This window comes from Pleurodeles waltl, chromosome 8 (assembly GCF_031143425.1).
Source record: "Pleurodeles waltl isolate 20211129_DDA chromosome 8, aPleWal1.hap1.20221129, whole genome shotgun sequence".
Lineage (NCBI taxonomy): Eukaryota > Metazoa > Chordata > Amphibia > Caudata > Salamandridae > Pleurodeles > Pleurodeles waltl.
The window spans coordinates 607,749,640-607,768,331 of NC_090447.1; the positions used below are offsets into that span (position 1 = coordinate 607,749,640).

At 47.7% G+C, this 18,692-nt stretch overlaps 1 protein-coding gene across 1 annotated transcript in view; it reads left to right on the forward strand.

Moving 5' to 3' along the window:
• Nucleotides 1-18,692, forward strand: part of MAP3K15 (mitogen-activated protein kinase kinase kinase 15) — a 1,103,876-nt gene that overhangs the window by 729,270 nt on the left and 355,914 nt on the right. The window contains exon 10 of the mRNA XM_069204696.1: nt 3,999-4,149. Within this exon, the coding sequence (XP_069060797.1) occupies nt 3,999-4,149 (151 nt within the window). The remainder of the gene's footprint in view (nt 1-3,998; nt 4,150-18,692) is intronic.

Below are 18,692 nucleotides of genomic sequence, written 5' to 3' on the forward strand. Positions count from 1 at the left end.
TGCTCTTTGAATATTTGTGGACTAGTAAGCTATGATCAGTGTATAATTTGTATAAGAATAATAAAAACTCTGGCCCAATTTTATTCTTTGTAGCTCTCCGCCGGTACTTGTGATAACGCGTCCCGTCTTAGATAATTTAATTTGTCTGGGACTCATTTTAGGCCAATTAATCTTTTGACCCTGATTGAAGACACCTTAGGACGAGACAATTAATCAACATACCAATCAATAGATCAATAACATCATTAATATTCACTCTAACAAATCGATTCAATTTATCAATGAGAATCATAACACACCATGGCCTTTCAGTCATGAATAACCACACAAAATTTTTAAGGGTTATGATATTTATTCCCTATTGGTTACAATCTACTAGCAGGTTTATTAGTCTCAAAATCATAAAACACATCAACACTGTTATAATGTGGCAACTTGAATAAGATTTCAGCAAAGCAAAAATCATAAACATTAGGACAAAGCACGACGTCAACATGGATTAATCTTAGCAGAGTATCATTAGTGCATTATTCAACAAAGCATTGTATCAGTCATTTGTCTATTAGCGTCCGTTCAGTGAACCCCTCAACTAACCTCGAATTGGCATTCGCATGTTGGGCTTCATGCAAAACAATTTAGCTACACAAATTTAGAAAACATCTAACTAGGGTCTCTATCAAATAAGCAGTGGGTCCTAGAAAGGAAAGGCAAACAGACAATTACAATCTCATCATCATATAGTTACCCTCCGTAATGGGTCAGCATACAGAGTCAGTCTTCATCCTCAGGACATCAGTTGGTTCGCCATCCACCAGGAAACACAGCACAGTTCAGCAAGACCGGGCAATGAGGAATACCTCCCTCATAAGGAGGAAAAGTAAAGAACAGGGTAAGGCAAGGGTGAGGATGGTTTGAAGAGTCAAACAGCAAATTCTTTAAGCAGAGTAACAAAGTGGCGGGGTGATAGCAAGAAGGCACGTAACGGCTTGCGATGGCTCAGGAATAGAATATAATAACTGATTTCTCCTCGTGTCTAAGAATGATATCAAACTTGTTGTACAATCCCCTAATTTCCAATTGGGCAAGTTTTGGCGCACCATTATCTCCATCCAGTGGTTTACTTGTCGCCACATTAAAATTGTCACATTAGCACAGTTCTCACATAGTTTATTGGCTCCTGTAATTGACGTCTCCAATGGGTAGAATATTAGGTACGAATCTTACTCTCCCAGGCTCAGTCAGTAGTTCCATTGTCTTTACTAGTTCAGACGACCTTGTACCTGTTGCAAGTTTACACTGTTGCATTCTGCAAGAATGTCTCCTTGAGCAAGTCGAGTCTCATGAGAAAGAATTTACTACGGCTACACACATCCTCTAGTTAAATTCAGCAGCTATAGTTACCTGAGCTAACAATCACTTACACCACCGCAATGCACTGCTTGTGACCTCACATATTACATCACTCTTGGGCTTGGTGAAGTGATTTGTGCCCTTATGACGGAGAGGGGCAGGAGAGCAATGGAGGAGCAGGCTGAGTGCATGCAGATGGAGAACACCAATGCTGCTTAGTGTCAACAGCAGCGAGGTAGAAGAGAACAACGAAGGAACTGGGGTTTTAAGAATTAGGAAAACATGTTTGGTAGAGGTAGGGACACAATGAAATAGCTCTAAGGAGAGGTGAAGGAAATATTTGAGAAGGGGAAGAGTGTTTGAGGGTAGGAGAAGCATGAGGGAAACAGCAAGAAAGTACAAAGGAAACTAGAGGGAGACTTCTCTACAGAAGAGAAAGAGACAGCAATATCTGGAATGCCCAATAATTAGTCACCTAGCAAAGATGGCTTTGTAGGATCCACAGAGTCTCTGCAAGCACTGGCTTCTTACTTGGTCAATTTGCAAACAACAGGGAGCACTAGAGTAGATCCCTGCTTCGGCCGTGGGGGGGAGTAGTGAGTTTACTGCTTAAAAGCATGCAGTGGTGCTCACAAGAAGTTCCAACAAAGTGAAAGTGGATTAAAACAGTACTTGGGCCAGGGGAGACTGATAAGAGAAAAACACACGTTGAACAACAGAAATAGTAACCTACAGCCAAAAGAAACGTAGCAAAAGTAAGGAGCAAACACAGGAACAACGTATTAAAGCAGTATTTGGGCCACAGAAGACTGATAAGAGAAAAAAGCATAAGGAACAACAGAAATAGTATGCTACAGCCAATAGAAATGGAGACAAAGTAAGTGTCAAGCACAGGAACCAATCTAAAGAAAGGGCGGGATGTAAGCCCTTCTAAGACTTATGATAACAATAGATTTCACAAGCGCAGCACAAGCGCTGTGCAGGCAAAACCTAAAAACCAGACCACCGGGCCAAAAAAACAGCCCACAACTGCTTAAAAGCTTAAAAAATGGTCCACACACCAATCTGCCAGACCAGCTTATCTGGCACTGCCCGATTGCCCTATAGGCCTGTACAGCCCTGCTGCATGGCCCCCACAGCTGCCAGAATCAGAGAAGGGAAAAAAGAGGGCACATTTGAATTTTCCATTATCTCACTGTAGACTCATGCTGGTAGTAAAGGACGTGTGCCTGCTTTGGTATCACACATACCCATAGTCACTAATGTGCTGCAGATGTCCATCACTGACATTCTGCAGAAAAGGCAGGCAACCACCATTAAATCCTGTTAATAGCGTACTTATTACACTCATTAGCACACTTAAAAGTCTGTCTCACACACAAACACACCTATTTCTGCTCAGTAATAAATTCAGATGCTCACTTATACTTACGCTAATTTCCTTGCACATTTACTTACACACTTATTTAAACAATCGTTCATGCCCACTAATCGAATAACTGATTTATGCATATGACAGATACTTTCTCATCCTGACTAAAGCTTGTTCGTACAAGTACATACATGCAAGCATAGATACATATATACATACTTAAGCACTACCAAAAATACACACATGGATTCACATTCACAGTCGTTCTCACACCCACACTTTAAAAAATCTATCTATTTATCTATCTATCTATCTATCTATCTATCTATCTATCTATCTATCTATCTATCTATCTATCATTGCAAACCTCGCTGTCTTTGCAAACCTCTCTATCTAAGTAACGCCATCTCAGAGACGTTTTAAGGCATGGGCAGAGTGGGCTCTGGCCAGGCCCCTGCCTTTCAGGGACCCCCCGAAAAGAGCCAGGACTGCCACAATTCTTACCCTGATGACCTTGACCTTGAATAATTCTTAAACAGATTGATTTAAATATCGTTTTCCTTTAATTTATTTTTAATGTGAGTGAGGTGGGATAATCTATTAAAGAAAATTTGCAGAAAGTATGTTCATGTTTCATGCAACAGCTATAAAAGAGGTTCACATATAAGTAATGGGAGGTTGTCACAGAGATTATTTGCATTAATATTAGTGAGCTGCTGCTGTGTTACAATATTAAAAACACCTTTCAGCATGCCTGAATATTACATGTGAGCACATTAGGAATTTGGACAAGTGTTCCAGTGCATTGTCAGTGACCTGGCCACAGAGAGCATGAAAGAGCTGAAACGGGATCATAAATTATTATCTGTTCCGAACAGGGGCCCCAAAAAATGTTTGGCCCAGGGACCCCACGATCCTTAAGATGTCCTTGTGCCATCTATGTACATAACCCTATCAATCGATTTGCAACGCTGTCATTCTATTCATGTATCTCTCTTTCTTTGCAAACCTCTCTATATATTTGTTATAAAGATTTAAAAACAACATTATTAAAAAAAAAAACATTATCAAAGGCAAGAGCATAGCAGCAGGCGCGGTTCTTTTGGCTTTGCCAATGGTTGCTTGCCTTGCTCTGAGTCACAGACTGGTGATGAAAATTAAGCTTAGTATACTTGTAAGTGAATTATTTCAGTGAAAGGTTTCCTGTTGTATCGATGCGTTTTACAGCGTTTTACAGCATATTTACCCTTACCCCTTACCATTTCTTTCTTGGCAGGTACCTAAGGTCCGTAGTTCAAAACCTTTTATTAATTCAGCGCTTCAGGAAACTCAACACCGAACACTCTGCCAGACAAGATCGGCTGAATTTCTGGATGGATATAATTGTAGAGGCAACCAAGGAATCAACCAATGGGCTACGATTTCCCGTAAGAATCGTACAATAACTCCTTCAGTTTCTTAATAGATCGTAATGTTTGGCAGTCTTACATCTACGATCATCACTCACAAGCTGCTTAGACATAAATTTGTTTTTTATATTTTAGTTTATTATATTTTGTATTATATTACATTTTATATTTTTAAAGATATATAAGTAAGTTTAAGTAAATGGCAGCGCTGGCAAAAGCAGCCACTTCTCTTTATATTCATATTTTAATATATTACACAGAATGAATTGCAAGTACACCCTGATAGTTGATATTTGTTCGAATGACTTTCATATATACATACAATTAAAGGCAAATAAACACTTAGATGCTGCTTGAACAAAATGTATACATTTTAAAGAAGACTGGGAAAGCTTTTAAAAAATATATTATAGTGCAGATGAAAACTGCAACTTTTCGAATTCATCATTTATTATAATATACGCTTTCAAGAGCTGCCGTTTTTACAATTTTCTTCGTATATAGAAATTGGAAAAACAGAGAATTTCGAGGAGTGGTCAGGGATTCAGCTTTGCTCGAAGAGCCAAGACAACAAAAATGCGAATCTTTTCCATGATGTCTGACTACGATCACTGGTCATGATCTAAGATTGCCCTCTCCTGCCAATTATTCAACCCGACACATTTACTTCCTCTTCCTCACACAAATGCACTTCGGCTTTTTGTTCTTTTTCTCCTCCTCTTACTCTCCCTCTCTCTCTCTGTCCCACTATCTTTCTGAGTTGGCCTCCCTAGTCCCCCTTTCTGTCTTTTACTTGTATACACCCCCCCCCCACACACACTCTCTTGCTGTCTCTCTGTTTCGTTCTTTATTTCTATCTTTCTATCTTTTATAATTTTGCTGTGCATTCTATCTCTCTCTCTCTCTCTCACACTCTCACTCTCTCTCTCTCTCCCCGATTAAGCCTCCTCAGGTCTCTCTTCTTTCTCTTTCCACTTTACCTCCCTCTATATCTTTCTCTTTCTTTCACCCATCTCTCGCTGTTTCTCCTGCCACTATATCTACCCTTCCTCGCTCATCTCTTGCTCATCTCTGTGTCTCTGTCTCCTCTTTTTATTCCTCTCTGTATCTCTCAAACCACTCCCCCCCGACCCGCAGTCTGCTCCTTCCTTTTTCTTTCTCCCCCTTCCAACGAAATCAAAGGCATCCCAGAGCCATGTAATCTGCTGTTGCTAAATAATGCAAAAAGCCCTTGGCACTGGTTTACAACTCCTCTGTTGCAGCAGTGGGCTTGGAGTACAGTGTGAGTGTGTGGAAGGCCGAGCCAGAGGCAGAGATCTAGCTTGAGTCAGGATTGAGCCTTTAGTGACTCGTCCACCTCTCATCTATGTCCGGTTCTAGGACTTTTGGGGCCCTGGGAAGAACGTGAATGTGTGGAGCCCCTCTAATTTGCATACAGTATGAAATCACAGGAAATGACTTCACATGAAGTGCTATCAATTGACTTTTGTTGGGAAGCTTTGTAAGATGCAGCTTTCTTGGTGTGGATATCAGTAAAATGATAAAAATCATTATTAAAACAAATACAATAAGTATATATATTTTAAAATTCTGCTACATGGAAATACATTATATTCGTTCTGTGGTACAAGTCCTGCCTCCCAGGCGTCATGTTAGCAAATGCTGGCCACCTCGTCACAGTGGTTGTTCCCAGAGTCAGTGTTGTGACAAACAGGGATGGGCCGCTCCAGGTTTCCCAGCTAAACTATTTGTTTTGCACCCCTATTAATTAGCCAGCTTGCCTACATCAGTCCCTTGGCAAGCAAAAAAGGTTAGGCATTTGGATTCCAGCAGTAGCTTGCTGTAGGACCCAGGACAAACTTCTAAAATTAAGAACAATTCTGCACCTTAAAACCCTAGTTTGGTAGGCCTCAGTGCACTGGACCATGACTGTGAGATCCAGGGGAGAGGAGGACTCTCTTGTGCCTCACAGAACTGGATCATGTCTACAAGGCACAGGAGAGCAGGGCCAGTGGTCTAACAGTGCTGCCATCGGCCAATGGAACAAGCAAGTTAAATTGCTCCTCTCCAGTATCCTGTGGTCACTGACAGGACAATAAAATACAGCCATATTGTGGGTGCATCAGACCAAAACCCCCCAAGACTATGGTCCCACTGTACTTCCTACACTATTGATAGCTACGCCCTTTAGAGGGCGCGTCTTGCCCTGGTCATGGAGTCTTTGAATTTGTGCTGCAAAGCCCAGTGCAGCAGACTCCCTCCCTTTAGCCTCTCATCACTGTCCAACAATAGCTGTGAGGTCCAGGATAGGGAGGGCCACTCACTGGCTCCACAGCTCTAGAGCATTACTGTGAGGCCCATGAAGAGGAAAGAAGCACAGCCCTGGTGCCATGGTGCAAAGTAAAAATGTCCCCTCAACCTCATCCCCTGGCTGCACAGTACAGTAAAGCCATAATTTGGTAACATTGGACTTTTAGGCCCGTATTTATACTTTTTGGTTGAAAACTGTGGGATGCAAATGATGCAAATTTGGCACAAAAAGAGTATAAATATGGGCCTTAATACTTCTGAGCCTGTTGCCACTGCACCTGCTGCACTACCGATTGTTATGCCCCTAACAAGGCCAAGGGTACAGCACGGTGAGACAAATTCACTGGGGACCTTGGGTAGGGTCCCACGCATGGCACCATCCTCCCCTTTCTTGGGCCTCTCAGTCCTGGTGTAGCATTGAGAGGGTTAGGAGAGGGAGAAGCGTCAACTAAATGACGTTAGCCAGGTGGGGTGGGTAGGGGCACACTAATGGCCCTCTCCTCCCCTCTCCTGGGCCTCTCAGTCCTGGTGTAGCATAGAGAGGGTTAGGGGAAGGAGCACTGAGCCTTGGCTGTGAGGTCCAGAGGAGAAGGGCTCTCCACAAGGCCTTTCAGTGCTATCCATGGCTATGAGGCATAGGGTAGAGGCCTCCTGACCATTAGGCCTCGTAACCATGCTCTAGTGATGCGAGTCCCAGGAGAGGGGGACCCAGAATAGGAGAACTCTCTTCCATGGGGCTTGCAGCAAAAGTGTAGCAATTCAAGCCCAAAGCAAGGGTGTTCCCTCCCCTGGACCACTCCATCATCATCCAGGGCCACCATCCAGAGCTGTGAGGCCCAGGGGAGAGTGGTCCCATCCCCTTGGCCTCACAGCTATCGGTTAGTGCTGCAATGCCCATGAGATGTGGCCTCCTGCCCCGGACATCACATCTATGGTCTGGCACTGAAAAGCCCAGAAGGGGAGTTTTCCCTTCCCTAAAACTTTGCAGCCATCGCTGGGAGGGTCTCAAGTTAGGTGGACAACTTTTCGTTATCACTTCACAGGACAATATGTGACTTTGGAGACACACTGCACGTGTGAAGACTCATTGCGAGGGCAAAGGCATCAGAAAATGTGTATTTGGGATCAGGAGAACTATGAGTCACATACTGGATTTTTGGGGTTTTATTCTAAATACCTCCCTCTAAGATAGGCTATATTAAAGGATAACTCAGCTGAAGACTGAGTTTATCAAGCTTGATTACTCTTCATATTATATTTAAGTTCTATTCGCTTTCCCACCTCCAGGAGTAAGCCTTCACTGCTCGCTATTTCAAATTTTGAGTAACAAGCTTAGAAAATGAAATCTGGTATTTAAATGGAATGTAATCTTAAGCTTTGAAACACCAGGGGTAAATATCAATATTTACCACACATACAGTCCAGTAAGTACTCTTTGTAACAGGACCTGGTCCACTGGTTACACTTTAACCATGTATAGTTGATATCTGATCTCTCCTTCATGATGGAAATAACACTGTGTTCTAAAGCTGGGCAGGGCCCATAACAAAGTGACAATTGCCTGCCAGGGGCAGGGGCTGCCCTTTCACCTTGCTATCAGAATCACTGGCACCCCAGTTGTTGGCAGTTTTTAATCCAGGTCTTACATTTGACCAAATTGTGTGCTCTTGGGCTATCACTTTTCTAAACCTATTGCTCTGCTGCTCCCTTTTTGGCTAGATTGGGAGTACTGTGATTCAGTGTAAAGATTACTAGCCAGCGTGATTTAATAAATGGACTGAATATTACCCTGGAGAAGAGAGGTGCCCAGTCACATAGTGTAGTCACATAATAGCAGTACAGTGATAAATATATGGCCTTTGCCCGAAGTAGGAGTGCATTGCAGACCTGGGTCTAATATTTTAACCAACTGTTTGATCCTGGCCAAATAATGTTTCCCTGTGTCTCCACTGATTTGACAATATGGCAGCACTTTGAAACAGGCTTTTTGTAAGAATAGACATTAAGGGCCAGATTTACTAAATAGTCACACAGTGCAGTGCAGCAGCGAAAAATGCTGTGCTGCATGAGCAGGAGAGAGCAGGGGAGTGCCATATTTATAGAAATATGGCTCTTGCCTTCCCTCACCCTAGTGCCACACACACACACACACCTTTGCACCATAGTGGAAGAGTGTGTGCGTGAGTCTAGCATAGGTTTTGTACTGGAAAGTTAGCCTTCCAGTACAAAATGCTATGCATAGACACACTTGAAAACTTTTCTTTCGTTGTGTGTGGGCTGCACAGTGCAGCACCCGTGCAAAGTTGGACAAGAGAGGAGAAAATAAAACATTTCTCCTTTTAACACCTGCTTTCTCATGGTATTAACTTCTGGCACAAAACCCTGCCTACTATTGTTTGTATATAGGGTTTTACATCAAAAGGCATGGATGGTTGCATGGGAATGTGCATGTACCACCCATGTAACACCCCCTTGGCGTTAAGTAACGCAAAACAATGAGGGGCGTGGGCGGGGTCCGGAACATGGCGGACGCCTGATTAACCAGCTCCAGAGGGGCCGCCCGGAATAATCCTGTTCAACGCGCTGGTCCAGGCCGCCCGCTGACGGAGTGCGGGCATCTTGCGGCAGATCGCCGGGCGGCGCGACCGAACCCCCGACGCGGACTTGGGGCGAGCGGCGGACCGTGCTGCTCAGCCCGTAACGAGGAGAGGCTTGTGGCCCCTCCCCTCACTGGAAGCCGCGACCTTGCGTAGTGCAGCCGGCCGCGGCAGAAGTGGAGTGGGCGGCCCGCGTGCGGCGGCGCTCGCGTCGGCGGCACGCGGCCGGATTGTGGATCCTGGAGTCCCGGAGTGAGGGCACCTTACGACGGATCGCTGGGCGGCGCAGCCGGGCCCCAGACGCGGACTTGGGACGAGCAGCGGACCGTGCTGCTCAGCCCGTAACGAGGAGTGGCTTGCGGCCCCTCCCCTCACTGGAAGCCTCAACCTTGCGTAGTGCAGCAACCGCAGCAGGAGCGGAATGAGCGGCCCACGTATGGTGGCGCTTGCATCGGCAGCACGCGGCCGGACTGTGGATCCTGGAGTCCCGGAGCGCCCGAGGGGTACGGAGGGCCCTGGAGGGACCTCGCCCCAGCGGGTGCTTTCCCTGGAACCGGTGAAGTGGGCGCAAAGGCCCTGATCTCACTGGAGCCGGCCCGAGGGCATTGAATTAGGCCCAGTGGGAGCACCTGGGAACAGTGACGGCGACGCGGTGAGCGGACTGGCAGAGGGGATCACCTGTGGAGACACCGAGTGGGGGCGCGGGACCCCATGAATCACGCCCTAGGAGAAGAGCGCACAGCGGGGAGCTTCTGACCAGCTGCCTGACATGGGGAGACCATGAAACAGTCGGACGTCTTGGGGCACAATCAACCCCTAAGAGAAGACATTGTGCACGAACAGGTGAACAGTCACGACCATGTAGGAGGTGCTGGAGAGCGGGTGAGTGCCCCACGTGGGGGGACAGCTAAGCCAGGGCTGCGGCGAGCGCCTGGTTCCGGTTGACGGGAAGGGGCCTGGCAGGAGGAACGAGCGGAGGAGCCAGAACTGAAACAGGTGGCAGCCGGCCACGATCGGCTGCACGAGAGCCCCCTGCCCTTAGAACCGAACGTAGGGCATGGCCAGCGGAGCACTTGGAGCTCGGCCAGAAATGTCCGTGAGCAGAAGTTAAAGCTGCGGAGACTGAAACAAGGGGACAAACTCAATTGTGGTTCGCATGAACGCGCACGGGCTGTTTGCCGGGCCTCCCGGTGTACACTCCCTTGCTGGACCGATGCCCCCCAAGGGCCGACACAAGAGCAGAGCCATGGACTCCAAGGCGCCGCCTGGGGAGGGTGAAGCGGACTCACTGAATCAGTCACAAACTAAAGTTCAGGACACCCTAGACAAGATACTGGGGGCCATAGAGGATACAAAGTCAACATTGCAACGTGACATCAACCAAGTTGCAATTGAGGTGGGGCTCCTGAGAGCTGATCATCATAAGCTGGTTGACAGAGTCAAAGAAGCGGACACCACGTTGGCAGACATCGCACCGAGGCAGAAAGACATAGCAGCGGAGGTAACCTCGCTGGTCGGCAGAGTGGCAAGACTTGAACAACGTGCCGAAGATGCAGAGGGAAGAAACAGGAGGAACAATGTGCGCGTGGTGGGCCTCCCCGAAGGGACCGAAGGGACAAACATGGTGGACTTCCTGGAGAAATGGTTGAGCACGGTGGTTGCACCGGGGTGCCTTACCCCCTTCTATACCCTGGAACAGGCTCATCGAGTGCCATTGAGACCTCTTGCCCCTGGCAGACCTCCCCGTGCTGTAATCGCTAAACTCCTGCACTACAGAGACAGGGACATCCTCCTACAGAAAGCCAGAGAGATGGGCCCGTTTAAAGTAGCAAACGGGGAAGTGACACTGTTCCCGGACTTCACACTGGAGGTCCAGAACAGTCGAGCCTCATTTCTAGCCCTGCGAGACGAGGGGATTCAGTACTCGCTACTATATCCGGCAAGGCTAAGAGTGATTGTGGAGGGAAAGACCACATTCTTCCAATCCCCGGAGGAGGCATGGGAGTGGCTTGAGAGGCACGGATCCCAAACGGTGCGACCTGCGCATGAGAACTCTGGAGCGAGAAGAACCCGCCGAGCCCCGAGGGGGAAGAGGTCCAGAGACCGTCCACGGTTGGCACCAACGCAAACACAGAGAGAAACGGACAGGAGGGCGGCCCTGGAGGCGGCGGCCCGGGTGGGAGGTGCGGTGTCCCCCCGAGGAGCGTCTGAAGAAGAGTCTGACGATACGATGGTGTCCTCTGCCGGTGACTCCGAGAGCTTGCCACGAGTGCCGAGGGTGACCCCACAGACAGCCCACGAGCTCGGATAGCCCGGACATGTAGCGGCGCCCGGAGACATGGCATGCTGTTTGAACGAGTGGCCCCTCCGGACCTGGCTCCCCCCCTGACTCGACTCTCGCCTGTCCGACTTGGCTGGCGAGTACTGCAGTTATGTGTTTGAAAAAGTTGTGCTGTTGCACAGTTTATTGGGCAACCTACAGTTCCGTAGGCGCCCTGGGGATGGGGAGTTGGGGTTTACAGTTACGAGTTAAATCGGCAACATGGGTGGAGAAATCGGTCCACAGTAAAGGAATAGGCATATGGGGGGGTCAATTAAATTCCCGGCGCACCAGGCCCGCTATTGTCAGGTTCTGAGAACAAGATGGCACACTACAATTTTATAACCTGGAATGTCAGGGGGATGGGCACTCCGGCCAAAAGGCATAGAATTCTGTCATTCCTAAAGAGAAGGGGGGTGCAGATAGCAATGTTGCAGGAGACCCACCTGGCACTGGGGGAGGGAGAGAAACTAAGACGGAGGTGGAGGGGGCAGGTGTTTGCTACAGAATACTCAGCTTATGCGAGAGGCGCACTGATTTGGATTAGAGCGGGGGTCCCTCTGACAATTGATTCTTCTAACATAGACAAAGAGGGCAGGTTTGTGATACTGGAGGGGAAGCTACATGGGACTCCGATAGTTTTGAGTTGCATTTATGCCCCTAATCAAGACCAGGTTTCATTCATGACGGGCTTATCAAGACACCTCACCCGCCAACGCACGGGGGAAGTACTAATAGGAGGGGACTTCAATGCAGTACTAGATATAAACATGGACAGGTCCACCCCACCACTTCAAGGGGCAATATCAATTAAAATAGCACAAAGCCTAACTGAGAGGCTGAGCACATGGGGATTAGTGGACATCTGGCGGGTGCAGCACCCGACCGTCAGGGACTACTCATTTTACTCTGGCCTCCACCGGGTCCACACCAGAATTGACAGGGTGGTCTGCACTCCGGGGCTGGCTCGGGGTATGACCCATTCCGAATACCTTGCTCGCACAATATCGAATCATAACCCTCTACTACTAACGTTGAGGGTATCACAGGATAGGCCACCCATCCCATCATGGAGACTGGCCCCCGCGACACTTGAAGATCAGGCGTATAGAGAGGCGCTGCGCAGTCACCTGACAGAACACATTGAAACTAACAAAGGATCCACCCCCTCCAGGGCCGTGGAGTGGAAGACACCTAAGGTGGTGACGAGGGGTTTCTGTCTTGGGCAGTCGGCCGGGGTGAGGCGCACTCTGGAGAGGGAGCTAACTGCCCTGGAGAAGGTCATACATGAGGGGGAGCTGAGGCAGGGCCCTGTAACGCAAGCAGATGAAGAATATAACCGTGCACGCAGAGAACACTCCCAGGCTGAAGAACGGCTCAGATGTCATAACATGCAAAAATACCTGGCATCCCAACAGTCAGAGGAGGGGAGGTCGGGTAAGCTACTAGCATGGTTAGTGCGCCCGAACGGAGACAACGAACCCATCACAAGTGTATTAGACAGTGGGGGAAACTGTAGACTATGCCCAGGCCCCATCAATGACGCATTCAGAGATTATTACACACACCTGTATAGGAGACCTAACGACCTGGATGCGGCGACATTTGACAACTACTTGTCGCAGATCCCCCTGCCGGTGATGAGTCTCGAGGACAGGGACAATCTAGGAGGGCCAGTGACCATGGAGGAGATAAATGGTGCCATAGCGCAGCTGGCCCCTGGGAAGACCCCTGGTACAGACGGTCTTCCTATGGATTTTTACAAAAAATATAATTCTTTACTGACTCCCTGTTTGGCGGAAGTGTACGCAGAGGCAATACAGAAGGGAGAGCTGCCATGCACACTGCGTGAGGCGCTGGTAGTCCCACTCCCCAAGGCAACCAACAGGAAGGCTTCGGTGGCCGACTTCCGCCCGTTATCTATGCTAAAAGGCGACTTCAAGATCCTCAGCACATGTCCACACTGATGCATGCTGACCAAAATGGCTTTATTCCTGGTCGCAGCACCTCCCTGAACCTTAGGCGATTCTTCTCTATCTTACACATGCCCGAAGAACTGAAACTGCCGGCGGGGACCCTGTTGGCGGTGGATTTCGAGAAGGCTTTTGACTCAATTAGGTGGGACTACCTGAGGTCGATGATGTTAAAAATGGGCCTGGGAGAGAGCTGGGTTAGATGGGTGGACCTGTTGTACTCGTCCCCACTGGCAAGAGTGAAGACAGGCAGGACAATCTCTAGAGCATATCCTGTGTTTCGTGGTACTAGACAGGGGTGCCCTCTTTCCCCACTGCTGTTTGCCCTGGCAATTGAGCCCCTGGCGACCCGGTTGCGGGAGGAGGGTGTGGGTAGGGGGGTCAAATGGGGACCAGCTGAGCACATCGTCTCCCTCTATGCTGATGATATACTAATTTATCTTAGGGACGGTACTGGTGGTCTCCCCTGGGCCCTTGGGGCTTTGGAGGACTTTGGGGCAGTTTCGGGACTGCGCCTTAACCGCAGCAAAACGTATGTGTTTCCCTTAACCCCTGGTTGTGCGCGCCCAGCAACATGCCCAATAGACGTAAACTGGGCCCCACGTCCTTCAGGTACCTGGGTATTCAAATATTCCACGAATTGGGAGATCTCAGAGAGGGTAACCTTGGCAAAGCGCTTCGATCCTTGAGGTCCTCGGTGGAGTTCTGGCGCTCCCTGAAATTATCAGTAATGGCCAGAGTGGCACTGTCCAAAATGATTATGCTTCCCCGACTCCTCTACTACTTCGTCAATTTACCATTGCTGATCCCCCCAGCATGGTTCCGTGACTTGAACGTGTTGCTCAGTGAACTAATTTGGGACGATGGACGCAGACGCACCGCACTTACGACCATTTGTAGGACGACCCATGTGGGAGGACTGGGTGCCCCCGACTTTAAGGCTTATTACTTGGCATCCCAACTACAGTGGGTGTCCGGTTGGCTGGCGGGCAAAGGACACCTGGACCTGTGGACCACCCAGGGGGTAATGGATACGGCATGGATCACGGCACGCATGACAGACAGGAAAATATCCCTACCTGGAAACAACATAATGTTAAGTGTCGCAATGGCATGCTGGAAGAGGTGTGCGAAAAGGGCAGGAGTGGGCCCGCCATACTCCTCGGCTTTACCGCTCTCGGCACTGGCTCTGGTGTCTGGGGGGAAGGGATCGGGAAGTCTGGGACTTGGTCCCTGAACGAGTGCGGGGATTGAGACTGTGGGTGGGCTATTTGAGGGAGGCGTACTGAGGGGATTTGCTGACTTAACGGGCGCGGGTGTTCCCCGAGGTCAGTTCCTGCTTTTCGGGAAGTTGGTGCACACACTGAAAGACTACTGGTGCACGATAAACGCGGAGCCCACTCCCCAAGGAGTGTTGCACCTCCTACTAACGTCAGGGGAGGAACCTCACTTGATAACCAAAATATACCGGGCCCAGTTACAGGCCATATTAGATCCCTTGCAATCATTGAGGGAACGATGGGGAGGTACGATCGGGCGGGACTTGTCTGACTCAAAATGGAACAAAACGTTGGCTTACCCCCGGACGATCTCACGTAATGCGCGGTTAAAATACATTCAATACAATTACCTGCACAGGACGTACCTAACACCACACCGACTATTCCGTATATACGGGGGGCCCCCAGGGCGTGCCCGAGATGTTGGGGGGGAGAAGCAGACTTTGACCATATGGTGTGGGAGTGCCCAGTACTTCAGGTTGGTTGGAAGGAAATATTGTCTATCCTATCCCAGTTATTTGGTACGGAGTTGCGCCCTATCCAGGACCTGTGCTTATTGGGTCTCAGGCCGTCTGCACTAAGTGGGAAAGTAAGAGGGCGTTTACTGGACCTAACCCTGGCCCTTTATAAAAGACTGATCTCAAAGGGCTGGAAATCCTCAGACCACCCCTCGCTGGCTGACTGAAAAAGGGATGTTACGAAATGGTCCAGGGCTGAATTACAGGTCCTGAAGGCTGAGGAGGCCAGGGGCATCCGACAGGTTACTATTGCCCCGGCCTGGGAAGACTTAGTGGCGACTTGGGATGAACTATTCAAGAGAGCAGCAGCCCCAGAAGGAGGAGTAGGAGATGGTTAGCACATTCCATGGGATTGACCCAAGGGAGAGGACTCCCATGGGATTCCCTGGGGTATCCAAACTCACGCAGAGTCCGCACTGAGGAACGCAAAGCAGAAACGAACGAGCCACTAAATGCCACATCACCATTTGAGTTGGGGGTGGAGCAAATGGACTACTGTCCTCCCTATATACTGGTGCGCCCTGGGTATGGCCTCTCCCTGTATGTTGCTATGCTTTAGTTCCTTAAATAATGTCAGATACAAATCCCACCCACATAACGCCGTAAAGTTGTCCTCCTGTTTTGCTTATATACTTTCTCCCCCCCTTTTTCTTCCCCTTTTCTTTTTTTTTTTTCTTTTCCTTTTTCCTTCTCGTTTTTCTTTTTAATTTCGTTGTCTCCTCCAAGTTATAGCTTAGTACAGGTTTAAGTTGGTTGTTTGCACATATGACTTAAAACGATACTGCAGGGTAGCGAAGAGCATAACACAGTTTGTCAAAGGGATATGTTTATTAGAGTCAAGAGATAACGAATGCATAAAAAATGCTAACAATACCAAAGAAATATGCAACGTAACAAATATAATGCGTACCACAAATGTGGATTGTTTAATGATCATTTACAAACAAATGCAAGATGTTAACTCGAGCAGACATACAAATGTAAAGCAACAAAATGTTAATAAAATATATAAAAAAAAAAAAAGTAACGCAAAACAATGATTTGCGCTGCTTTGTGTTACTTTTAGGGTAATTTCCAACGCAAAAAAAGCTTTGGGCTGAAAAGTAATTAGGTAAAAAAAGATTTTGCATCTATTTGCATCATTTTTTGTGATGCAAACAAGGTGTAAAATCTTAGTAAATATACCCTAACGGCACACTCTCCAGACAGGCATGAGTTGAGGAGGGAAGAATATGTGCCGTTATTTCAGATTGCTGCTGACTTTGGAACTGAGGAATCAGTCTCAAGTCACATGCTCAGCTCACTTAAGTTGCCCATACCTAAGAAAGGAATATGTCCTGTGTAATGTAGTTGGTGTCATGTGAAAGACTCCAATACCTCGATAGAGGTTGCGCTATATAAAAACTGCAGTAAAAAATGAGTTTTAGTTACTTATTCAAGGCCATTTGCATCTAAATAACGAAAGGTGCTCATGACCCTGCATGGTGCATAACCCCTCCTGTGCTGCAACACCTCCTTTCCTGCCTCTGTCAAGCATCTCCTTCACAGCTCATCAGTATCTGAAAGAGTGAGAGTTTCCTGACTTTTCAAATGGTTAGAACTACCAGGTGCCAAAATGCAGGATAATGGGCATCACCTTTTGCCGTTGAGTGGGAGTGGATAGGATCCCCGATGGCAGGCCAAACCTACCAAATGCAGGTGGGCCTCCCAGTTACGTGTGGGGTTGCAAGGCCCAGGGAAAAAGGGGCCGCTCCCTGGGGTTTAGCAACCATGGTGAGTGCTGCGAAACACAGGGGAGGTAGCCCTCTTCCCCTATTCCTCACAGTGCTACCAATGCCTGCTAGGCCCAGGAAAGAGGCATCCCTTCCCTGGGCCTTGCAATACTGCACCATAGGTGTGTGAGGCTTAGGACAGGGGGAACACTTTTGCGAGGCCCTGGGTTGGTGGGCTAAGTGTGGGGCCCTGGGCAGCTGCACATTCTGACCATGCCTAGCGCCAGCCTTCATCTAATCATAAACAATAGCATGCCTGTTAACTTTTCATTAAGGAAATAAATTATACCCAGATTCACTACATCTTTGTTCGGTTGAAGGTGCAACATGTGACTCCACAAAAGGATACAAACAGCAGCATTGACAACCTTTCACAAGCATTAACTATCTTCTGCACTGTGCTAAACTCACTATGAGCACTTTCCCCCTTTTAATCTGTGCAAAGGGAGCAGAAAAGGCCAAGGGCGCCCCTACATTTTCACGCAAAGTCAGAGCTACCAAAAATAGTGTTACTTGACTTAGTATGAATCCTAGTGTCAAATGAAACCAGGCAAAAACATGGGGTGTGTAAATACTGTGAAATGACACATTTCACGTGGCTTACTCTAGTGCTGTTCTTGCATTGAAATGTGTATTAGAAGGTACAAATAGCATGCACAGCACCGCTAGATCTCCTTCGCGTGCAGCACAATGCCTAGTTTTGCGTTAAAACAGTTTTTTTATGCTACGTGGCCAGAACATCATGGGTGCATGACTTATGCTTAATCTTGTGTTGTCCATTTCCTTCCATCCTCACAATGCAATGCTGCTTACTTTCAGGGCTGAATTGGCCATTCTGCCATTTCTCCAGTACGTTGTGTGCTTGTGGCCTGATTTCAGAGTAGGGTGGGAGGCTGCAACCCAACCTGCCCCCAAAGCCCCATTCTACTGGGCCGCCTGTAGTTTGTGTAGGAAAGTTATCCTTTTGCCCTGATCTTCCTCATTTGTTTACTGATACTGGTGATTACTGATTCTGAAAGCGCCCTAGGCGCTGCCAACCAGATCCAGGGCCAGTGCTTTGTCATTAAAAGGTACATGGTAATTGGTATAATTCTAACTGGCCAAGATAACGTGCCTGTAATTCCCTAGTATATGGTAGGACATGTAGGATTAGACTACAAGTGACTTAAAGCACTTAAGTGTGCACTGCTATGGTGCCGGGTGTCATTTTAAAGGCAGACTTGCCTTGCAGACTGGTTATAAAATAGAATTATGCCCAAAATCGAATTTGGAATTAAAAGTACTTTCAAAGTTTAAAACTCCCCTTTTATTACACGTCACCCCTAATGTCTACCCTAGGAATGGGTAGGGTGCATTGTTATAAAAAAGCAGGGGCACTGTAAAAGATGTTTTAATGTCCTAGTAGGGAAAAAACACCCAAAGTTGTTTTCCCCAATGTTGTGCTGCAAGCTAACATGGGAAGGCCTTATAATAGTTACAATAAACCTACAACTTGCCAAGGTCGGATGTATGATAACTTTTACAAGGAAGTCATTTTACAAATTACTGTTGTGAAGTTTCCTGAAACAGCCCTGTAGCAACCTCTTCTAATTGGCTAGTCTCTGACAACATGAGCCAAGCCGATTTCTGTGTAGGTCTGAAGAGCCCTGCGGCTGAACTAATACAGCCATTCGGTGGGAGGAGATTTGCTGGAGAAGCCAAGGACAGGGATGGGCTGAGGAGATAAACTGGACTTCAAGGCCTTCAAAGGTAGAAGTGCAGATTTCACAGACTCAGGCTAGCCCCCACTTA